This window comes from Cornus florida, unplaced genomic scaffold, assembly GCF_030987335.1.
Source record: "Cornus florida cultivar Cherokee Brave unplaced genomic scaffold, ASM3098733v1 CherokeeBrave_3.0.0_Hap2_Chr05, whole genome shotgun sequence".
Taxonomy (NCBI): domain Eukaryota; kingdom Viridiplantae; phylum Streptophyta; class Magnoliopsida; order Cornales; family Cornaceae; genus Cornus; species Cornus florida.
Genome location: NW_026775575.1, coordinates 101,565,909 through 101,585,849, shown reverse-complemented (window position 1 = coordinate 101,585,849; position 19,941 = coordinate 101,565,909). Strand labels below are relative to the sequence as shown.

Here is a 19,941-nt window from a genome sequence, read left to right as displayed (position 1 = left end):
CAATTATTTGGATGGTGGTTTTGGACTGTAAATTACTTGTTCATTATGTATACATTGTAATTTACCTGGATATGGAGGATTGTATGCACCGGTATGGGACAGTGACATACTAGGGACGGTTTAGCTCAAAACGCATAAACCTAACCTAATGGATTAATGGATGGATTGAAAGATATCGAATCCTAATTGTGACTAAGTCAGATCAGCTGTAACCAAGTTGGATGACTTCCTGAATTAACGGATAGTAGTTAAGTCATATCAACTGAATAAGTTGAGTGACTAACTAGTTGGTTTGTTGTATGTCAGTTTAATAAATAGTTGAATTACATATCCTGGATTTGGACGGACTTTATATATATGTTTATGGTACCACGAGTTGAGCTTGAGTCTCAGACTCGTTGGTTAGGGTGCGTATATGCAGTGGATGCGTAGCTGGTTATAATAGGTTGAGGTGTACCCTGTTAGGTCTAGGTACTCATGCCCACCTTTGGGTGCGTATTCGCATGTTGCCTTCTATTCAGGTTGAGACCCCTATTATAGATTAGTGAATGTCCCTTAGTGTGGATATATTTATATGTATGGACTAGATAGATATTGTGAGGTGTCTACTGTGTATCTGCGTATCGGGTCACTGTATGGATTGCAGTTACATTAGAACTTGCTCGTGGGTCTGACCCACTCCTTCATTATTCTTTTCAGGTACAGGACGGTTCCAGCCTTAGAGCTTGATCAGGCTTGTCGAGGACAGTCTCACCTTCATCTGATTACGTAGGACTTCTCTCGATATTTCTAGCATTATCTATTTTCAGTTTTCAGTTTCAATTGAACTTTTAGTTAGGGGTCCATCAGTGGATTCCCAAGTTGTAACCTTGAAGTTTTGGGAGGATTGGAGTTTTATTATTTCAGTTATGCATGGAGGGTTTTATAATTAATATTTCTTTCAGTTTTATTCCATCTTTATTATTTCATTTTGTCATCTGTGTTCGCTTTAAAATACTTTAATTGTTTGATATTCCCTCGGGTTTGGGCCTGGGCCTGATCAACCCGTGTATCGGATCCGAGGGGTATCACACCGTACTACTGTAAGGACTCCTACAGGGGAAACCCCTTTTCTTTTAGCGTTTGGAAGTAAGCCAGTAGTACCTGTAGAGATTAGCCTAACAAGCCTTAGGACGGAGCATGTGATACCCCTCGGATCTGAGACACGGGTTGATCAGGCCCAGGCCCAAACCCGAAGGAATATCAAACAATTAAAGTATTTTAAAACGAACACAGATGACAAAAAGAACAATAAAGATAGAATAAAACTAAAAGAAATAATAAAAATAAAATCCTCCATGTGTAACTGAAAATTGAAACTTCAATCCTCCAAAACTTCAAAGTTACAACTTGGGAATCCACTGATGGACCCCAAACTAAAAATTCAACTGAAACTGAAACTGAAAATAGATAATACTAGAAACATCGGGGAAAGTCCTACGTAATCCGATGAAAGTGTGATTGTCCTCGACAAGCCCGATCAAGCTCTAAGGCTGAAACCGTCCTGTACCTGAAAAGAATAATAAAGGAGTGGGTCAGACCCACGAGCAAGTTCTAATCTAACTGCAATCCATACAGTGACCCGATATGCAGATACACCGTAGACACCTCACAATATCTATCTAGTCCATACGTACAAATATATCCACACTAAGGGACATTCACTAGTCTATAATAGGGGTCTCAACCTGAATAGAAGGCAACATGCGAATACGCACCCAAAGGTGGGCATGAGTACCTAGACCTAACAGGGTACACCTCAACCTATTATAACCAGCTACGTATCCACTGCATATACGCACCCTAACCAACGAGACTGAGACTCAAGCTCAACTCGTGGTACCATAAACATATATATAAAGTCCGTCCAAATCCAGGGTAAGCAGTTCAACTATTTATTAAACTGACCTACAATAAACCAACTAGTTAGTCACTCAACTTATTCAGTGGATATGACTTAACTACCATCCGTTAATCCAGGAAGTCATCCAACTTGGTTACAGCTGGTCTGACTTAGTCACAATTAGGATTCGATATCTTTCAATCCATTCCATTAATCCATTAGGTTAGGTTTATGCGTTTTGAGCTAAACCGTCCCTAGTATGTCACCGTCCCATACCGGTACATACAATCCTCCATATCCAGGTAAATTACAACATATATATCAGTTTAATAATTTACAGACCCAAAAACCACCATCCAAACAATTGCAGAAAAATATTTAAAGCTTCAGCAATTTAAATCCAAGCATTTAACCATATAGTTGCAGGAGACGATTTAACAAATCAACAACTAACAACTAGAGCATGCATAAACCAAATTTAATATGACAGGGACTCCATCATGCATGTGAATAGGTTAAATAATCCTATTATTATCCAATAAATTGCTAAAACAATTTCAGAAGATTGTTTAATATTTCGGCAATTTAAATCCAAGCATTAACCATATAGTTGCAGAAAACGATTTAATAATTCAGCAACTAGCCTCCTAAGCATGCATAGATCAAAATTAATAATTAAATGACCTTATCATGCACTTGAATGCATTCTAAAACAAGTTTAATAAACACATTATATTCCATCAAATTGCTGAAATTTAATTCAACAATTAATTCAACTTCCATTTGTTAAATGCCTTAATTTTTACACTGTTTGTCCCGACAATTTAGAACTAAACTTTAATCAATTTAGGGTCTTAATAACACTCAAAATTCATTCCTTAATCCCTCTGTAAAGTTCCAAATTCACTCAAACAGTCTCCATGCTCCAACAGTGAACATAGTACGCAGAAAATTAAAAAAAAAAACTTAAAATAAATCAAAAATAACAAGGGAGCCTGCTCCAAAATTTGGAGCAGGCTCTTTTTCCAGCCTAGAGCCGGCTCTAGGACTCCTTAGAGCTGGCTCTACTTTGTTGTGGGAGCCGGCTCCCACTTCTATGGAGCCGGCTCTCACCTTCTTTGAGAGCCTTCGTCCCCGGTGCATCGTTTCAGCTCTTGTGCACCTTCTTCGGCTTATTCCTAACACTCTGTTAGTTTTTAAAACCAAACTTAGGTGTCATATTAATACCCAGTAGCATCCCAATGGCTTGATAACACAATTACAATCAATTACAGAAATTAAATTTGCTACCGAACTAACCCGCATTATAAACAAAACTGAAACTATAATTCTATTCCAACCTCTCTGTTTCTCTTCACAAACTGATCTTAAGAGTCTTATATCATCCCATTAACATCCCCAGGGTTTGTTTACAGAAGATAGAAGCAAGAATCTTAACTAAAATCTCAACAGATTTTAATATGCTTTAATGAACAGAACTGGGAGCAACAATACACGAACTGTAAACAGATTTGAAATCAATGCAACCAAATCATCAACAAGCATACATTAAACACATAAGTTTCAATTACTAATTAGTTAATCCCTAGAGACTATCTAGGTGCACAGAACACGAGCCAAAGAGAAGGAGAAAGAGAAGAACTTGCCTGTGATTTAAATTTTGAAATCCCTGTGTCGTCTCTAAGTTTTCCGGCAATTCTGAACGCCGCCAAGCTTCCTATAACTCTGTCTCTAATCCTTACTCAACCTCCTTGGTCCTCTCTGTACAATTCCTCTTAAGCCTCACTCTGTTTTCCCACAACCGCTCTCTGTTTCTCTCTCTATATCTTTAGTACGTGAATAGGGTTTTTCCAACCCTTGATACAGATTATAACCGTATATATATAGGCGTAAAAATCATAAACCTTAATCCGTGTTTAATCAGAGACAGAGCCCTAATTCTAAACCGAGTCGGCCTATGAAACTATCTCTGTTACGGCTTAGTGAAAATTCCAACCCCAAAGTTAACTGTAACTTAAAACAGAATTAAATAAAAAAAATAATTAAATAATTAAATCCACTTAACTAATTAATTCCAATTAAATAACCCAATTAAATAATAAAAGATAACTTAATTCAATTTAAAACACATGACACATAGGTAAACAATTAAATCAAAACAATAAATAAAAATAATTAAACCAAATAATCATGAAAAATACAATAAAAATAATAAATAAATGCCGAGACTATCCTTTTAAAATTAGGGGTATTACAGAGCACTACGAGCCCAAGCAGAACGAAAGAGAGTTGAAAGCAAGCTTGAACCTAATCAAAGAAAGGAGAGACTAAGCCCAGATTAGGATGGCTGCCTATCAACAGAAGGTTTCCAAGGATTACAATGCTCGGTTCAAGCCTAGGAAGTTCTCTGTAGGAGTTTTAGTACTCCGCAAAGTTACTCAAGCAACTAAGGATTCAACCATAGGGAATCTAGGTGTAATACCCTTAATTTTAAAAAGGATATTCCTGGTATTTAATGGTATTTAATTTATTATTTAAGTGCATTTTATTTGATTATGTGTCATTTTTTTTTTTTATTAGGTGCTTAATTGTTTTCTTTTGTGGTGATTTAATTTATTTAAATGATATTTATTTTTAGTTATTTGATTAGAATTACTTGTTAGTGTTTTAATTATTTAATTGGCATTAATGGTTTAAGTGTAATTGGTTTAGTTATTTGATTGGAATTACTTGTTAGTGTTTTAATTATTTAATTCGCATTAATGGTTTAAGTGTAGTTGGTTTAGTTATTTGATTGGAATTACTTGTTAGTGTTTTAATTATTTAAGTGGCATTAATGGTTTAAGTGTAATTGGTTTAGTTATTTGATTGGAATTACTTGTTAGTGTTTTAATTATTTAATTGGCATTAATGGTTTAAGTGTAATTGGTTTAATTATTCTATGTGTGTCTTATTTTATGTGTGTCTTATTTGGTTTAATTGGGTTTATTAATTATTATTTTGTTCAATTAGATTATTTGTTAAGTATTTAATGGTGAATAGGGAAATTAGGTAAATACATCTAACTAGGGTTTTAATTACAGTATAAATTAGGGTTTTATATTATAGCCGTCGTAGGTTTCTACGTTAATTGGATGGGCCGGTTAGGATTGTGAGTTGGACTTAAATGAACCTAGGGTTTAGGAAAACTCTATAAGTATAAGGTAGACGTCTGTGTACGGTTTTTTTTAAACAAAGCACACGTTTTGTGGAAGTGGAGAAGGAAAAACGCAGTTTTTCACATTCTGCCAAGGTTTGATCAAAGCTCCGATCCCGCTTCGTCCGTGGTCCGATTGAGCTAAATTTTGGACGAGAGGTTCAGGACTTAGTAACGCACAATCTGAACGGTGGAGATCAGAGTTTGACCTCGGGAACAGTGATTCGTACTCATGAACAGTAACCCGGTCGCACAGGTTTTTTTCCATTCTGCCCAGATTTCATCAAACATCCGATCCCGCTTCGTCCGTGGTTCGATCGAGCTGAATTTTGGAGGAGAGGTTCATGACTCAGTGATACACAATCTGAATGGTGGAGATCATAGTTTGACCTCGGGAACAGTGATTCGTACTCGTGAACAGTAACCGGGTCGCACAGGTTTTTTCCATTCTGCCCAGATTTCATCAAACATCCGATCCCGCTTCGTCCGTGGTCCGATCGAGCTAAAATTTGGAAGATAGGTTCATAACTTAGTGTCGCACAATCTGAACGGTGGAGATCAGATTTTGAGTTCGGGAATAGTGTTTCGTCTTGCGTATTTGGAGGCATTATCTGTTGGGTGAGTCCTTCAGATTATTCAGTGATCACAAGAGTCTGCAGTACTTGTTCACTCAGCGGGACCTAAATATGAGACAGCGCAGGTGGTTGGAGTTTGTAAAAGACTATCATTTTTCTATACAGTACCATCCAGGGAAAGCGAATGTAGTAGCGGATGCACTCAGTCGCCGACCTGTTGGTAGTCTTTCTGCTTTATTCACTACTGAGTGGAATGCTTTAAAGAGTGTAGATGAGTTATCGGATGCTTTTATGGCTTGCATGGTGGTTACACCTTCCATCATTCGCAAGGTTTTACAAGCACAACTCACCGATCAGCAGTGTGTCGACAAAGTCGCAGAGATAGCTTCCGGAGAGGTTCCATTCTACTATGTTGGGGCTGATGGAGGTTTAAGGTATAAGGGACGGTTAGTGGTACCTTCTGCTGATAATTTGAGGAAGGATGTGATGACTGAGACTCATCACTCTAAGTTCTCTGTTCATCCAGGAGGCGATAAGATGTATCAAGATATGAAGCGGCAGTTTTGGTGGGCAGGTATGAAGAGGGACATTGCTCTTTTTGTTTCTCAATGTAGTACTTGTCAGATGGTTAAGATTGATCATCAGAGGCTGCCAAGAGCTCTACAGCCACTACCAATTTCGGAGTGGAAATGGGAGAGCATATCTATGGATTTTGTGGAAGGGTTGCCAAATTCTTTCAAGGGGCATAATTCCATATGGGTCATTGTGGATAGGTTGACCAAGTCAGCTCATTTCTTGCCTATTTGCACTGACTACACTTCGGAGCAGTTGGCGAGGCTTTACATTTCAGAGATTGTGAAGCTACATGGCATTCCATTGTCTATTATATCGGACAGGGATTCGAGCTTTGTATCTGGATTTTGGAAGAGTTTTCAGCAGGCTTTAGGTACGGAGTTACACCTTAGTACTGCTTATCATCCTCAGACTGACGGACAGACTGAGAGGGTGAATCAGATTATGGAAGATATGTTTCGGTCGTGTGTTCTGGATTTCAAGGGCCACTGGGAGGAATATTTGCCACTTGTGGAGTTTGCTTATAACAATAGTTTCCAGAAGACTATTGGTATGGCACCATTTGAGGCATTGTACGGTCGACCGTGTCGGTCACCTGTTTGTTGGATGAAGGTTGGATAGAATCGATTCTTAGGTCCTGAGTTCATCAAGGATACCTCTGAAAAGATTACTCTTATTCGAGATCGCATGCATACTGCCCAAAGTAGGCAGAAGAGCTATGATGATCGTCGTACTCGGGCTTTGGAGTTTCAGGTTGGGGATCAGGTTCTACTCAAAGTGTCTCCTATGAAGGGTGTTATGCGCTTTGGGAAGAAAAGGAAGTTGTCACCGCGATTTGTTGGTCCATTCATGATTACGGATCGCATTGGAGCTGTTGCTTATCGGTTGGCACTTCTGAATACTTTGGATCGCGTCCACAACGTGTTTCATTTCCATGTTGCGGAAATTTCTTCGAGATGAGGATCGGTATCAGCATATCGATGTTGGGGAGATTGAGTTGCAGCCGGATGTAACTTATTTAGAGCCACCGTGTCGTATTGTCGACCGACGAGATCAGATTCTTCGTAATAAGGTTATTCCTTTGGTTCGCGTTCAGTGGAGTCATCACAATAAGTCTGAGTCCACTTGAGAACGAGAAGATGTCATTCGCTCACGGTTTCTTGGAATTTTGGAAGAAGGTAAGAGTGAATTCTGAGGACGGAATTCCTTTTGTTAGGGGGGAAGAATGTAATACCCCTAATTTTAAAAAGGATATTCCTGGTATTTAATGGTATTTAATTTATTATTTAAGTGCATTTTATTTGATTATGTGTCATTATTTTTTTTTTTATTAGGTGCTTAATTGTTTTCTTTTGTGGTGATTTAATTTATTTAAATGATATTTATTTTTAGTTATTTGATTGGAATTACTTGTTAGTGTTTTAATTATTTAATTGGCGTTAATGGTTTAAGTGTAATTGGTTTAGTTATTTGATTGGAATTACTTGTTAGTGTTTTAATTATTTAATTGGCATTAATGGTTTAAGTGTAATTGGTTTAATTATTCTATGTGTGTCTTATTTTATGTGTGTCTTATTTGGTTTAATTGGGTTTATTAATTATTATTTTGTTCAATTAGATTATTTGTTAAGTATTTAATGGTGAATAGGGTAATTAGGTAAATACATCTAACTAGGGTTTTAATTACAGTTTAAATTAGGGTTTTATATTATAGCCGTCGTAGGTTTCTACGTTAATTGGATGGGTCGGTTAGAATTGTGAGTTGGACTTAAATGAACCTAGGGTTTAGGAAAACTCTATAAGTATAAGGTAGACGTCTGTGTAGGGTTTTTTTTAACAAAGCACACGTTTTGTGGAAGTGGAGAAGGAAAAACGCAGTTTTTCACATTCTGCCAAGGTTTGATCAAAGCTCCGATCCTGCTTCGTCCGTGGTCCGATCGAGCTGAATTTTGGAGGAGAGGTTCATGACTCAGTGACGCACAATCTGAACGGTAAAGATCAGAGTTTGACCTTGGGAACAGTGATTCGTACTCGTGAACAGTAACTGGGTCGCACAGGTTTTTTTCCATTATGCCCAGATTTCATCAAACATCCGATACTGCTTCATCCGTGGTCTGATCGAGCTGAAATTTGGAGGATAGGTTCATGACTCAGTGTCGCACAATCTGAACGGTGGAGATCAGATTTTGAGTTCGGGAATAGTGTTTCGTACCCGTGAACAGTAACCGGGTTTTGGAACTCGTCGGGATTTTTTAAGAAGACGACGTTGAAACTTTGAACAAAAGTTTCTGAGGCAAGATTCTATCCTTACTCTTTCCCTTAGGCTTCATACTCTTTGCACTCTTAAATGATTCCAGGATTAATGAAGATTAAACCAAACGAAAATGATATCTGTTTTGCTATGAAACTGGTAGTTACAGTAGTGTTGTATGCTTGTTCAACCTAGACTAAGCATGTTTGTGGATGCATTGTGGTTCTGTGGTTCACGTTTTTCTTACCACTGCTAGTATAAATTATTGGAAGGATGGGTCTAGATGATAGCTATCTTAACTTCTGTAATAACAACTGTTGGAACTTAAATACTAGGAGGATTTGAGTTTAACACTAGATCGGTTTTGTGGAACACTATAATTTGAGCATGTCTACATACATACTGTGAATATTGTTTTGATGCTTACATTATCATAGTTAGTATCAACTGTGGAGGTTAGGATTTTGTGATACATACCCTACATATCTGTATGTCATTTGTAAGGTGTTAAATGGAAGTTTTAATTAATTCTGTCTTTATATCAGACTAAAGGGAACAACTTAAATTGGGCATGTATATGTTGTTGTTGTGACCCTGTTTATCAATGCTTATTTTATCACTGCTAACATTGAATGTTGGATGTTGGAATTTAGTTGATATATACTTGATTTATTGGTATTATTGACTACTGGAGGATTGGAAAGTAGGCACCGGTATGGGACGGTGGCATACTAAGGATGGGTTTGGTTTTTAAAACAATACCATTACCCACCTACTTGGAATAAGGATGGGATTAACTAAAAGTTAAGTCCCGTGGATTTGTATTGTTATGGCAACTACTTGTTGAGCGGCAATACCAGGGATTTTGGATGGATTTTATATATGTACTGTTATGGTGCTTCGGTATGAGCTTGAGTCTCAGGACCGATGGCTAGGGAGCGTATATGCATCGGGATGTGTAGCTGGCTACGATGGTTGGAGGTGTACCTTGTTTAGGTATAGGTACATATGCCCACTTCGTGTGCGTTTTAGCATGTTACCTCTATTCAGGTTGAAACCGGCCTGTAGTCCAGTGAGAGTCCTTTAGTGTGACTATATATATATTTACGGACTATTAGCTATTGTTGAATTGTTTAGGATGTACATGCGTATCAGGCCTCTGTTTGGATTGTAGTAGTATAGAACTTGCGCGTGGACCTGACCCACTTCTATTTTTCAGGTACACAACAGTTCCAGGCTTAGACGTGTTCGTGCTGAGCAGAGGTCTCTATTCGCTCTTCCGACGATGTAGGGCTCTCTCTATTGTTTTATTTCTGGACGTTTATTACAGTTGTTCTATCTTCCGTTTGGATGTTTAATAAGGGTCCACTAGAGATGGATTTCCAAGTTGTAAACTGATGGAGTTTTGGAGTTTGGGTTTGATGGATTTTAATAATATTTTGCGGATTCTATTTTTAGTTCCTTCCAGCTTTAATTTCATTTCTTAATTTATTTTGTATTCCGTGTTCATTATAAAATATTAATTGTTTGATATTCCCTCGGGTTTGGGTCTGGGCCTAATCAACCCGTGTCTCGGATCCGAGGGGTATCACACTAGGTCCCAAATGGGAAGGGCCTTACAAAGTTACGCGATGTCAGCAACCAGGAACATACTGGTTGGAGAACTTAAAGGGAAAGTCATTACCTCACCCATGGAATGTTGAGCATCTTAAGAAATATTATCAGTAAACAATTTCAGTTTACTCCCAATTTATTATTTATTTTTGCTAATACTTCTAGTTTCAATAATTGTTTCATTCTCTACGAATGAATGTCTTAAATAGCCTTGTTATTAGCTTTAGCTTTAATAAAGTATTCCCTACTTGGATCAGTTGTTTCAAATAATTCATTATCATTTTGATAGGTTAAGATATTCATGTTAAATAGGTAAGCTGGGTGAAGCTCATAGTAATCTACTTCCCTTGTTAAAGGGTGAGTTGGGTGAAGCTTATAGTATCTAGTTCCCTTGTTAAAGGGTGAGCTGGATGAAGTTCATAATAATCTACTTCCTTTGTTAAAGTGTGAGTTGGGTGAAGCTCATAGTAATTTACTTCCCTTGTTAAAGGGTGAGCTGGGTGAAGCTCGTATTCATCTACTTCCCCTGTTAAAGGGTGAGCTGAGTGAAACTCGTATTCATCTACTTACCTTATTACATAGACGAGCTGAGTAAAACTCGTCTTAATCTACTTTCCTTGTTAAAAGGATGAGCCGACCAAAGATGTCAATAGAATAACATAATGCGGCAATCGCAATGGCAAAACATACATGTCCATCCTACTTTGCAAAGAAAGACAAGTTTCAAGCACAAAGAGAAACATGGGAGCAAATAAATGAATGGTTACACATTTATCCTATTCGGAGTCAATCGTTTTATCCAGTTGAATGACAGAGAAGTCTTGGTCTGCAAATTCAGAAGCAGCACGATTTCAAAAATCTTCGAAACCATCAAAGTAGGCCTTCGACGTAATCTCCTTGAAGGTTGGTAAGGCTTTAAACTCATCCACTGCATTGGATCTTTCCACCATCAGTTTATGGGACATCTCCTTGTCGAGCTTTTGCATATAAGATGCATGACAAGCTCGTTCTGTTTCTAACTCAGCACACATTGTTTGTAGAGCGGCCTCATGTTTATCATGCTCCAATTGTAAATCGGCTTGGTGTTGGGAGCGAGTAGAAGCCAACATATTGGTGTAATGTTCCCCTCTTTTTACAACTAGACACGACAAGTAATACGCGTGTGTATTCACCTGTACGCACGTGGGAACAAAAAGTTACAATGAAGAGGAAAATGAAGGCTAAATAAAAACAGAGGATGGTGCGAGAGTTAACCCATGCGAGATCATGCACGAGCTGGTCTACAATCTTAGTTGTAGGGCGAGAATTCAGATACATCATATCCTCCTTCGACAAAGACTCGCTTATCTTCTTAAAAGCAAGTTGAGCATTACCTAGAACAAATGCTGCTGAAGAGTAGGGATCTGAGGGGAGTACCCCTGCTTAAGTAAGGAATGGCCTAGTCTCATCCACAAGCTGATAAGGGAATTGCGAGTCGGATACATGTGGAGAAACAACTTAAATGGGTAAGACTCTTTGTGCTGTAATAATAGGCTTCTCTTTTTTCCTCTTAGCGGGGGAAGTAAGTGGGAAGTCACTTGAGCCTTCTTTGAACTGAGCTAGAAGCCTCTTATTAAATTTTCGGGATATAGTTATAGAGGACTTGCCAACTGGCTGAGGACCAATCCCATGGGTAAACAAAGTCTGAGGTGTCACAAGTGAAGACCAGTCCCTCACTGAGTGGTTAAAGGCTTTCTTTATTCGCTGGAGATCATCAGATGAAATGGCAATCTCTTTAACGCCTGAAAGGACAACAACTCTGTTAATAACTCAAACAAAATTTCTTTTGAGTTTTAAAACATAAAAGGGTATCATTATGGACAACTCACCGGCGGAATCCTGATTACACCACGCATGAGGAATGGAAGTCCCTATTCGCATGAAAGCACTTTCATCAAGAAAGAACTCCCAGCCATCACCAGAAACGAAAAAGAAATGGCTTTTCCATGGTTTATGCTTAAGGGAATTTCCAGAGATTAGAATTCTATCCTGTGGGGAGAAGCACAACCAATCACCCTTTTTAGGAATGTAACAATGAAGAAACTCCTGGATAGTGAACGAGGTTTTACAACAAGCTCACCACAGAACTAAACAACCCATCATTGTTCTCCAAGCATTCGGGGAGAGTTGAGTCGGAGCAAGATTAAGGTGACGCAGCAGTCCCCTAATAAAAAGAGGAATTGGAAAACACAATCTGACAATGAAAGCAGACTCATAGAAACAAATCTTAGTTGGGTAAAAGGAGGACGCTCTATCATCAAGTGAAGGAAGTCTGAGAGCAACACTATCTGGAATTGAATAAGTTTGCCTGATCCGATCCAGATCCTGTAAGGTAAGGGAGCCTGCTGTATCCTGTACCAGATGTGTCTTTGACGGAGCCGAATAAGACTGGTAGTGTTCCTCGTTTGACATAGTTTGGATTTTGGGTGAAACATGCTGGCAGTATTACACGCTACTGTATGCAAGAGCCTAGCTTCACAGTGACCTATAAAATTTTCTAACTTTGGTCTTGGTATACTGAGTTGGAGGAAGAAGCAACAACGAATTAAATAGAAGAATGAAGAAAACAAGGGCATGGAACTTACCACATCACTACGATTGGTACTACTTGGCTTTCTGGAAGATGGAAGTAATTTGAATGAATTCTACTCAAACCATCTCGATTTATAGCAGAAGAACGTAAACAGATAAGGAAAATATTTATGGTGGAATTCTAATAGAAATCTGTTTCGTAAGGGACAAGCAGCTCCCAGCGGGCTATTTTGCATAGGAATTTACTTTTACAAAGTAGAATAGTCAATCCTCGAATAGGACAACCACACTAGCAGCCCCACATGAGTTACCTATGTGCCGAAAGGTAGGCTGCCAGCATGACAGCTTGCCATATATATGAGCTGCCAATGTGACACTACGACAAATTTTTCAAAAACATCAACTGTATTCGCGAAGTGGCAATCTGAGTCAGGTTAATGGACAAGGCTCTACTATCTCATAATCAAACCAACTTATTGCAGAAATACGGGGTGAACGGTTCTATAATTCTAACTATCTGTTATTATGTAATATTTGGGAATTAACGTTCCGGTGGTTTGACAAGCAATCCTCCGAAACGGGGGGCGACTGATGGATATATAATTTAAATACCCGTGGATAGGGGAAGATAGTTAAAGTAATGCGTTATCTCATAAGATTGAGATAGGTTCTACAGACTAAGATAAGGATTACAGATTACGATAAGGATTACAGACCAAGATAAGGATTACAGATTACGATAAGGATTATAGAATACGATAAGGATTAGGCCTACAAATTATGATAAGGATTAAGACGACGGAAACTCTACGTAACATCCTGACCTAAGCCCTATAAATAGAGGGGGCTAATCGACGTTTGGAGATATGCAATAAATCCTAATTCAATTTCTTGATTTCTCCAGAGAGATTACTTCTCACACTGACTTGTTCGTCGGAGCCTACTCCACTGGTAACACACCGGTGTTTGTAGGATTACCTTTTCTTCTCTTTATTCAGGAAGTCGGATCAGATCCGGGTTGCGTATAATCCATCATCAACAGGTATAAAGTTAGGATTGCGAAATTATTAATATATAAGATGGTGCATAATATAACTATTCAATAAAATGAATGTATTTAAATTTAATATCAATAGATAACTAATATATATAACATTCATATATAGTATATTGTAATATAATATATTGGATTGGATTAACTATAATTCATATCCCATTTGTTGAGGTAATGAATTGTCAAATTTGGATCATAATCTGATTATAGAAATTTTTTTTCTCAATTCATATCCAGCTAAGCAGATCAGATTCGGATCATAATCCAATCCATTGTCAGGTCTACTTAAAATGCACTATTAATAAATATTTGGTGTGTCGGGTGTAAGGTGCACCGTACACTGGCTTATTTGAATGGTACGTACACAACACATGCGTGTGGCGTAGGGATGACAATGAGGCGGGTTTCTCATTCCCCATTCCCATCCCCGTTTAAATTTGGCACCCTCAAAACTGTCCCATAACCGATTATATTTTTACTCCTAATCTCCATAGCCGTTCCCGTCCCGCTTTAGAAGATAGAAATAAGTAAGATTTATTTAGAAGTGTATGTATAATATGTTAAATCGATAGGTACAATAACATGGCAGAAGTTATTAGGAGTAATTTTATATATAATCAGGGCGATTGCGGGGCGGGGGTACTCCTCCCCTGCCTCAAATTCGGCCGATTTTTTTTCTCAATCTCCGTCCCTACTCTATTTAAATAAATCGCTTTTCAAATTCACTTTAAATGGGACCGCCGCGGGGGGGTACAATTTCCAACCGGATTCGGATAAATATCCATCCTTGGCTGTTGCGTCAGACTCGGATACCAATACCTTCTCCATGCACTAGACTCATGGGACCCACTCCACTGAAAAAATGACAAATCACTGGCACCGCCGGCTCTCAACAGCCGAAACGCCACCGGACAAAACAGAGGCATTCTTTTGTATCCGTCGCGTCGTTTCTCAAAGTACTTTATTTCTCTCTCTAAACCTTAAATTCCAGTTCCCAGAAGGCCGCCCACAGACAAAAACAATGAAGACCAAGTTTATGCTCTGTTTTCGACCCATCGTCCCCGAAACGGAGATCGAATCGGACAGTGAGGATTGCTCCCATGGTCGAGTTTCTTCTACATATATCTCCGTCGCGAACCACAAAGATTTGAAGAGATCAAAGTTCAAATCACCGTCTCCGGACCATAAAAACTCGATAAATTCGGAAGGAAAGAGCAATTCACGCCGATTTCTTAAAGCAGTTCTGTTTGTGATCTCACTGGTTAGTTCTTCACCATTCAAACTCTGTGCTTTTCATTTTTCTTCAAGACCCTTTTTGTAAATCCTAATCTATCCCTTAGTTTTCTCAGAAAAAGAGGGTTCGTAATAGAAAAGTTCATCAACTCACGTTTCAATCAAACACTGGCGATTTGGAGAACCCAAAATCGTTGGAGGCCAACATCAAACAGGAAAAAAGAAATGTATCTGTATCTTCATCTTCTTCAACGTGTTCTTCCTCGTTTTCATCATCGGAACGGAATAACTCCCGATCACTGTCTTACAAGAAATGCCTGTCTCGTTCTCTGTCCGATTTATTGGACCAGAAAAAACCGAGCATCGGAAATCCTCAAGATCTTACCGAAGTGAAATCGAAAAACTCAATTCTGGGAAATTTGATTTCAAACTGGGGACTCTGTTTGATTCTCATCATTCTCTCCATAACGATGATTTGGGGGCGAGTATGTGCAATACTGCTTGCGTCCATATGGTTTTACTTTCTGCCCTGCCGGAGTAAGTTCAACCAGCAGTCAGAAAAAACGGCGGCGAAGTGGCCGGTGGTGAACGTGGAGTAATGGTCTAGGGATTACAAGAAAAGAGTCCTAATGGAGGGGCTGCTGGAAAGGAACATTAAATTTGTTTACGCCTTTACAGTCAAATACATGTATTTTTGTAGTCTAAAGTTTGTGATCTAAAAGTCACGAAAAAAAATTAGTGCCAGGAGTTTAAAGATAGACGTTTTAAAAAAAAATTGATGTTCATCACAAAAATGTATACAATTCCCCTCAAGTCTTACTTGATTTCATAATCGGGACCTCTTAATCAGTGATATTAATTTCTATGTTCTAACAGTATATTGAAGTGCATATAAAATTAAGTAAAATCATTAAAACTTTGTGATGCTTATCAGTATAAATAATTTCATGATGGTATTACTTGCCTTTGTGATTTTGTTGATTACCAATAATCGGTTGTTAGTTTAACAAAATCAAACGCTAATTTTCAAAATTAATTAATTGATTAATAACTGAATCATAATTTGGTTGGGTGATAGATAAAGTTTGTTAACACTTGATTTTATTTATTTATTTATTTATTGAATCTCAGTACCATGGAGTGATATGCTACTAGCGAGTGGAACATGAAAGTAATTACTCAATATTTTCGCGGTGCCAAAGTTGATCCTTAAAACGATACCCTTGTGCCATTTTTATTGAAACATATTCCATTCATCACCTAATTTTAACTTGCATTAATGAAAGACAGTTGTGCCTTTGAGGAGGCCATTCTCTCTAATAATTGTTAAAATGAATTTATAATATACATATTTTTTTTTCTTTCTTGACAATAAGTGCCTCTTTTGATGATTTTGGATTATCAGTTGGGGGTGGCAAAGTTGGACACGACCCGTCAACACGACACGAGTTAAACAAGTTTGAGTTAATCATAAATTGGTCCGGGTTGAAATGTGTTAGATGTTTTTTTTCGAAGATAAGGTCAGTGCATGTTTGTTAAGTTATGGTTGCAATACAAGTGGTTGCATGTAGTCCTAAAGCAGGGAAGATGTTGTCCACTTTAGAGCAGACAGTATCTATTTCTCTCGTCTATCTAAGAGGGTATTATATACCATTGACATGCCCAACAACAGATCAATTAGAAACACTCATTTGGATTCTAAATTTGAGTGTCATGTCTCTGACCTTGGATGGATGGCTTTTTTTGTAGGCCTAATTCATCTAATTAAACATTCAACATCTGTGTCTGTCCATTTTTTTTTCTCGGGTTGTACGAGCTCTGCCTTGACTGACTCAGGTCCGCTCAGATTGGTGTATACCTAGGAACTCTTTTAAGCTTTCTTTGCTATCATGTTAATTAAGCTGGATTGGCTGTCTGATTGCCCTCTTTAGGGATGCTTAAAAATCCTTTGTTCAGAACTATCTTTCAAAGCTTGCTTATACAACAACATTAGAGCATGAGAAATGTGATGGTTATAGCTTTGGTGGGCTGAGAAGCGAGTGGGTTGGCAGCGAAGGCCAATGTGTGTACCTCCAATCTTGTCATGATCTTCTTCACCTTGTCATTATGTGTAACTTAGGGTGATTTTTTTATTATTACTATCGAGGGTTTTGGCAACTTATTTGATTGAATTTTAAGTTGTTTTAAGAAATGTGTTAGCAACAAAAATTTTAGACAGTGAGTTTGTATACTTATTTTAAAATATGTACCAATCTCCTCCTTTGATAATTATGTGAATAGATAATATTCTAAAATACACAAGATATATACATGTATGTATATATAGTATTTATTTTGTTTTGAAGTTTTTGCATGTGTATAATATTCATCCGGATCCATGAATCTTGGATGAGGAAAACAGAAGAGAAACGACAAATTGTTTTGAGTATGAATATTTTTGTGAATCACGTGCATGCAGATATGTGTTTACACTAGAGGATAAAAACTAGTACTATAAAATAATTTTTTTATTAATATCATGGTGGTTGGACGAAGACATTAATATTCTAGTCAAATCCTCGAGCCAAAGTCCATTAAATTCGCTAATCATGAAAATGAACATATAATGAAAATGACAGAAAGCACATAGAAGAAAGAGGCTTGACGCGTTTCAGTCTTCATCTTCATTTAATTATAACGCTGACTGATGCTCACTATTCCGGGCCAAGCGAAACTTATTTCTTTCAGTTCAAGTTTGGATAATAAAAACAACTAATTAAGAATCTTATCCTCCAATTTATATTCACTCATTTGAACAATATCTTCATCCAATTTCTTTCAGTTTTTAGAAAATCCTATAAAGGTCGATTTTTTCATGATTTTTTGAGTTCCTCCATGAAACCTGAAAAAGAATAAGATCGACAAAATTTGGATTTGCTTGCTCCAATTCTCTGAAAATAATTTTAAAAATAAAAAAGAAAGGCAGTTTTCATACAATTATTATAGATTATTCCATGTTTTTATAAAATGATTTTTTTAAAAAAGAAAGGCAGTTTTCATACAATTATTATAGATTATTCCATGCTTTTATAAAATAACTTTTTTTAAAAAAATTGTCGAACAAATTTTTATATTTTTCAATCTTCTCTTATTAGAAATAAAAAATAAAAGATAAGAAGTTTTCATTATGGTTTTTTTTTTTTTTTTTTTAAAAAAAAAAAGAAGTTTTATAAAAAAAAAACAAAAAAATAAAATAAAATAAAAAAACAAGAATATTGTTTTTTATTTAAAAAAAAAAAATTTTAAAAAAAAAGATGTTTTCCGTACAAATTTTTTTTTTTTTAAGAAGTTCTCTATTAAAAAACATTTTAAACTGTATTAAAAAGCATAAAAATAAATAAATAAACATTTTAAACAAGTTCTTGTTATTAAAAAAAAAAAAAAAAAAAAAAAAAAAAAAAAAAAAAAAGAAGAAGATTTTTTTATTAAAAAAACATTTTAAACTGTATAAAAAAGCATAAAAAAAATTAAAAACAAGAAATTCTATTATTAAAAAATAAAAAATAAAAAAAGAGAACTTCTTGTTATTAAAAAAAAAACAAGAAGTTCTTTTTTATGCTTTTCTATTAAAAAGCATAATCTTTTTGTTTTTTCTTTTTTCTTTTTTTAATAAGAAGTTCTCTTATTAAAAATAAAAAATAAAAAACAAGAAGTTTTCCATAGAAGCTCAGAAATATTATGGTGGTTTTCAAATGAAACACTGTATTTGTCAATACATTTTAAACTGTATTATTTGCCATGGATAATGTTGAAATGAATCTAGAAAACCAGAAAGTCAAGCTAAATTATTGTGATGCTTATTTTTCTTTTGGAATCCAATATTTCTAACTCAGAATGTAGAAAAAAGCAAGTACAAATTAATTAAAGATTCCACAATTATATATTTCAACAATTTTCATTAACTATGTGTATCTCATTTCGCATGACATAGTCAAAGACTACCTACAAGGGTGAAAGAGAGAGATTTAAACCTTTTTTTTTATTAACCATATGTATCTCGTATTTGGCATATTTTATCTCCTTGCAAGCACAAAGCAGTGCACGTACTCATTATTATTTTGAACCTAGCTGCATCAAAACTTCTGACGCTTATATTAGTACATGTTACTAAAATTTAATGATCATTGTTACCCAGGTAGCAAATTAAGAAGCCAACACGAAGAACATTAAAATAACTAACAAAACAAAAAACCAAAATTTATCTATTAAATGTACATTTAAGTCCCACGTGAGTTCTATATAACTATAGGTACGTTGCCTAGACTCCTTATATATTTACATGTATATTTGATTTGCACAACCTTGGTTCTAGAAGTATATTCTCTAAAGATTATTTACATGTAGATGTACCTTACCTAAAGATTTTGCTTGAAGGTGTTTATGAAATTAAAAACAATCAATCTATATTGGGTTGTGGTGGGGGAAATAAAAAATTAAAAATTAAAACTTGAGGAACTGAACTTAAAGAAAAATTTATGAAGATACTTTATGTCATTGGTAAGGAATTTGCATGATTAATTTGAAACTCAAACTCGACAAGAGAAACACACATTCAAACTGGCTGATCGTCTTTAAAAAAGAGATTTCTTTCAATAAGTTGTAATTAAAAGTGATTTCTTAATTCATGTCTTGGTGAAATCAAGGAACGAGCAAAATGTTTCAGAGAGATATATAACAAATTAGTTAGATATTTCCAATTAATGGGATTCTATATACATAGAAACAAAATTAAGACAAAGTCTGTACTAATTTGGTTAAATGAAACCAATTCCTAGAAGTTTTAAATTCTGATGTTTGCAATAAATTTTAAACCAGGCAATATATGAATCTCAATCATAAATTTTAAAATTAAGATAATGAGTATACTAATTCCGTTAAATGAACTCAATTCCTATAAATTCTAAATTCCAATGTTTGAAATAAATTTTAAACAAGGCAATACATGAATCTCAA

At 36.2% G+C, this 19,941-nt stretch overlaps 1 protein-coding gene across 1 annotated transcript; it reads left to right on the top strand.

Moving 5' to 3' along the window:
• The first annotated feature begins 14,522 nt into the window (after positions 1-14,522).
• On the top strand, positions 14,523-15,787 carry LOC132310423 (uncharacterized). Its single transcript, XM_059808596.1, has 2 exons — positions 14,523-14,977; positions 15,066-15,787. Exons 1-2 carry the CDS (start codon positions 14,579-14,581, stop codon positions 15,546-15,548), a joined length of 882 nt encoding a protein of 293 aa, XP_059664579.1. The 5' UTR covers positions 14,523-14,578; the 3' UTR covers positions 15,549-15,787.
• Positions 15,788-19,941: the final 4,154 nt, after the last annotated feature.

What these genes read in the sequence shown, in the direction of transcription:
- LOC132310423 (XM_059808596.1), top strand. Translation starts at nt 14,579, where the DNA reads ATGACAAATCACTGGCACCGCCGGCTCTCAACAGCCGAAACGCCACCG. An exon ending in TTCTGTTTGTGATCTCACTG is followed by an intron (nt 14,978 to 15,065) that starts GTTAGTTCTTCA and finishes TAGTTTTCTCAG; the next exon opens with AAAAAGAGGGTTCGTAATAG.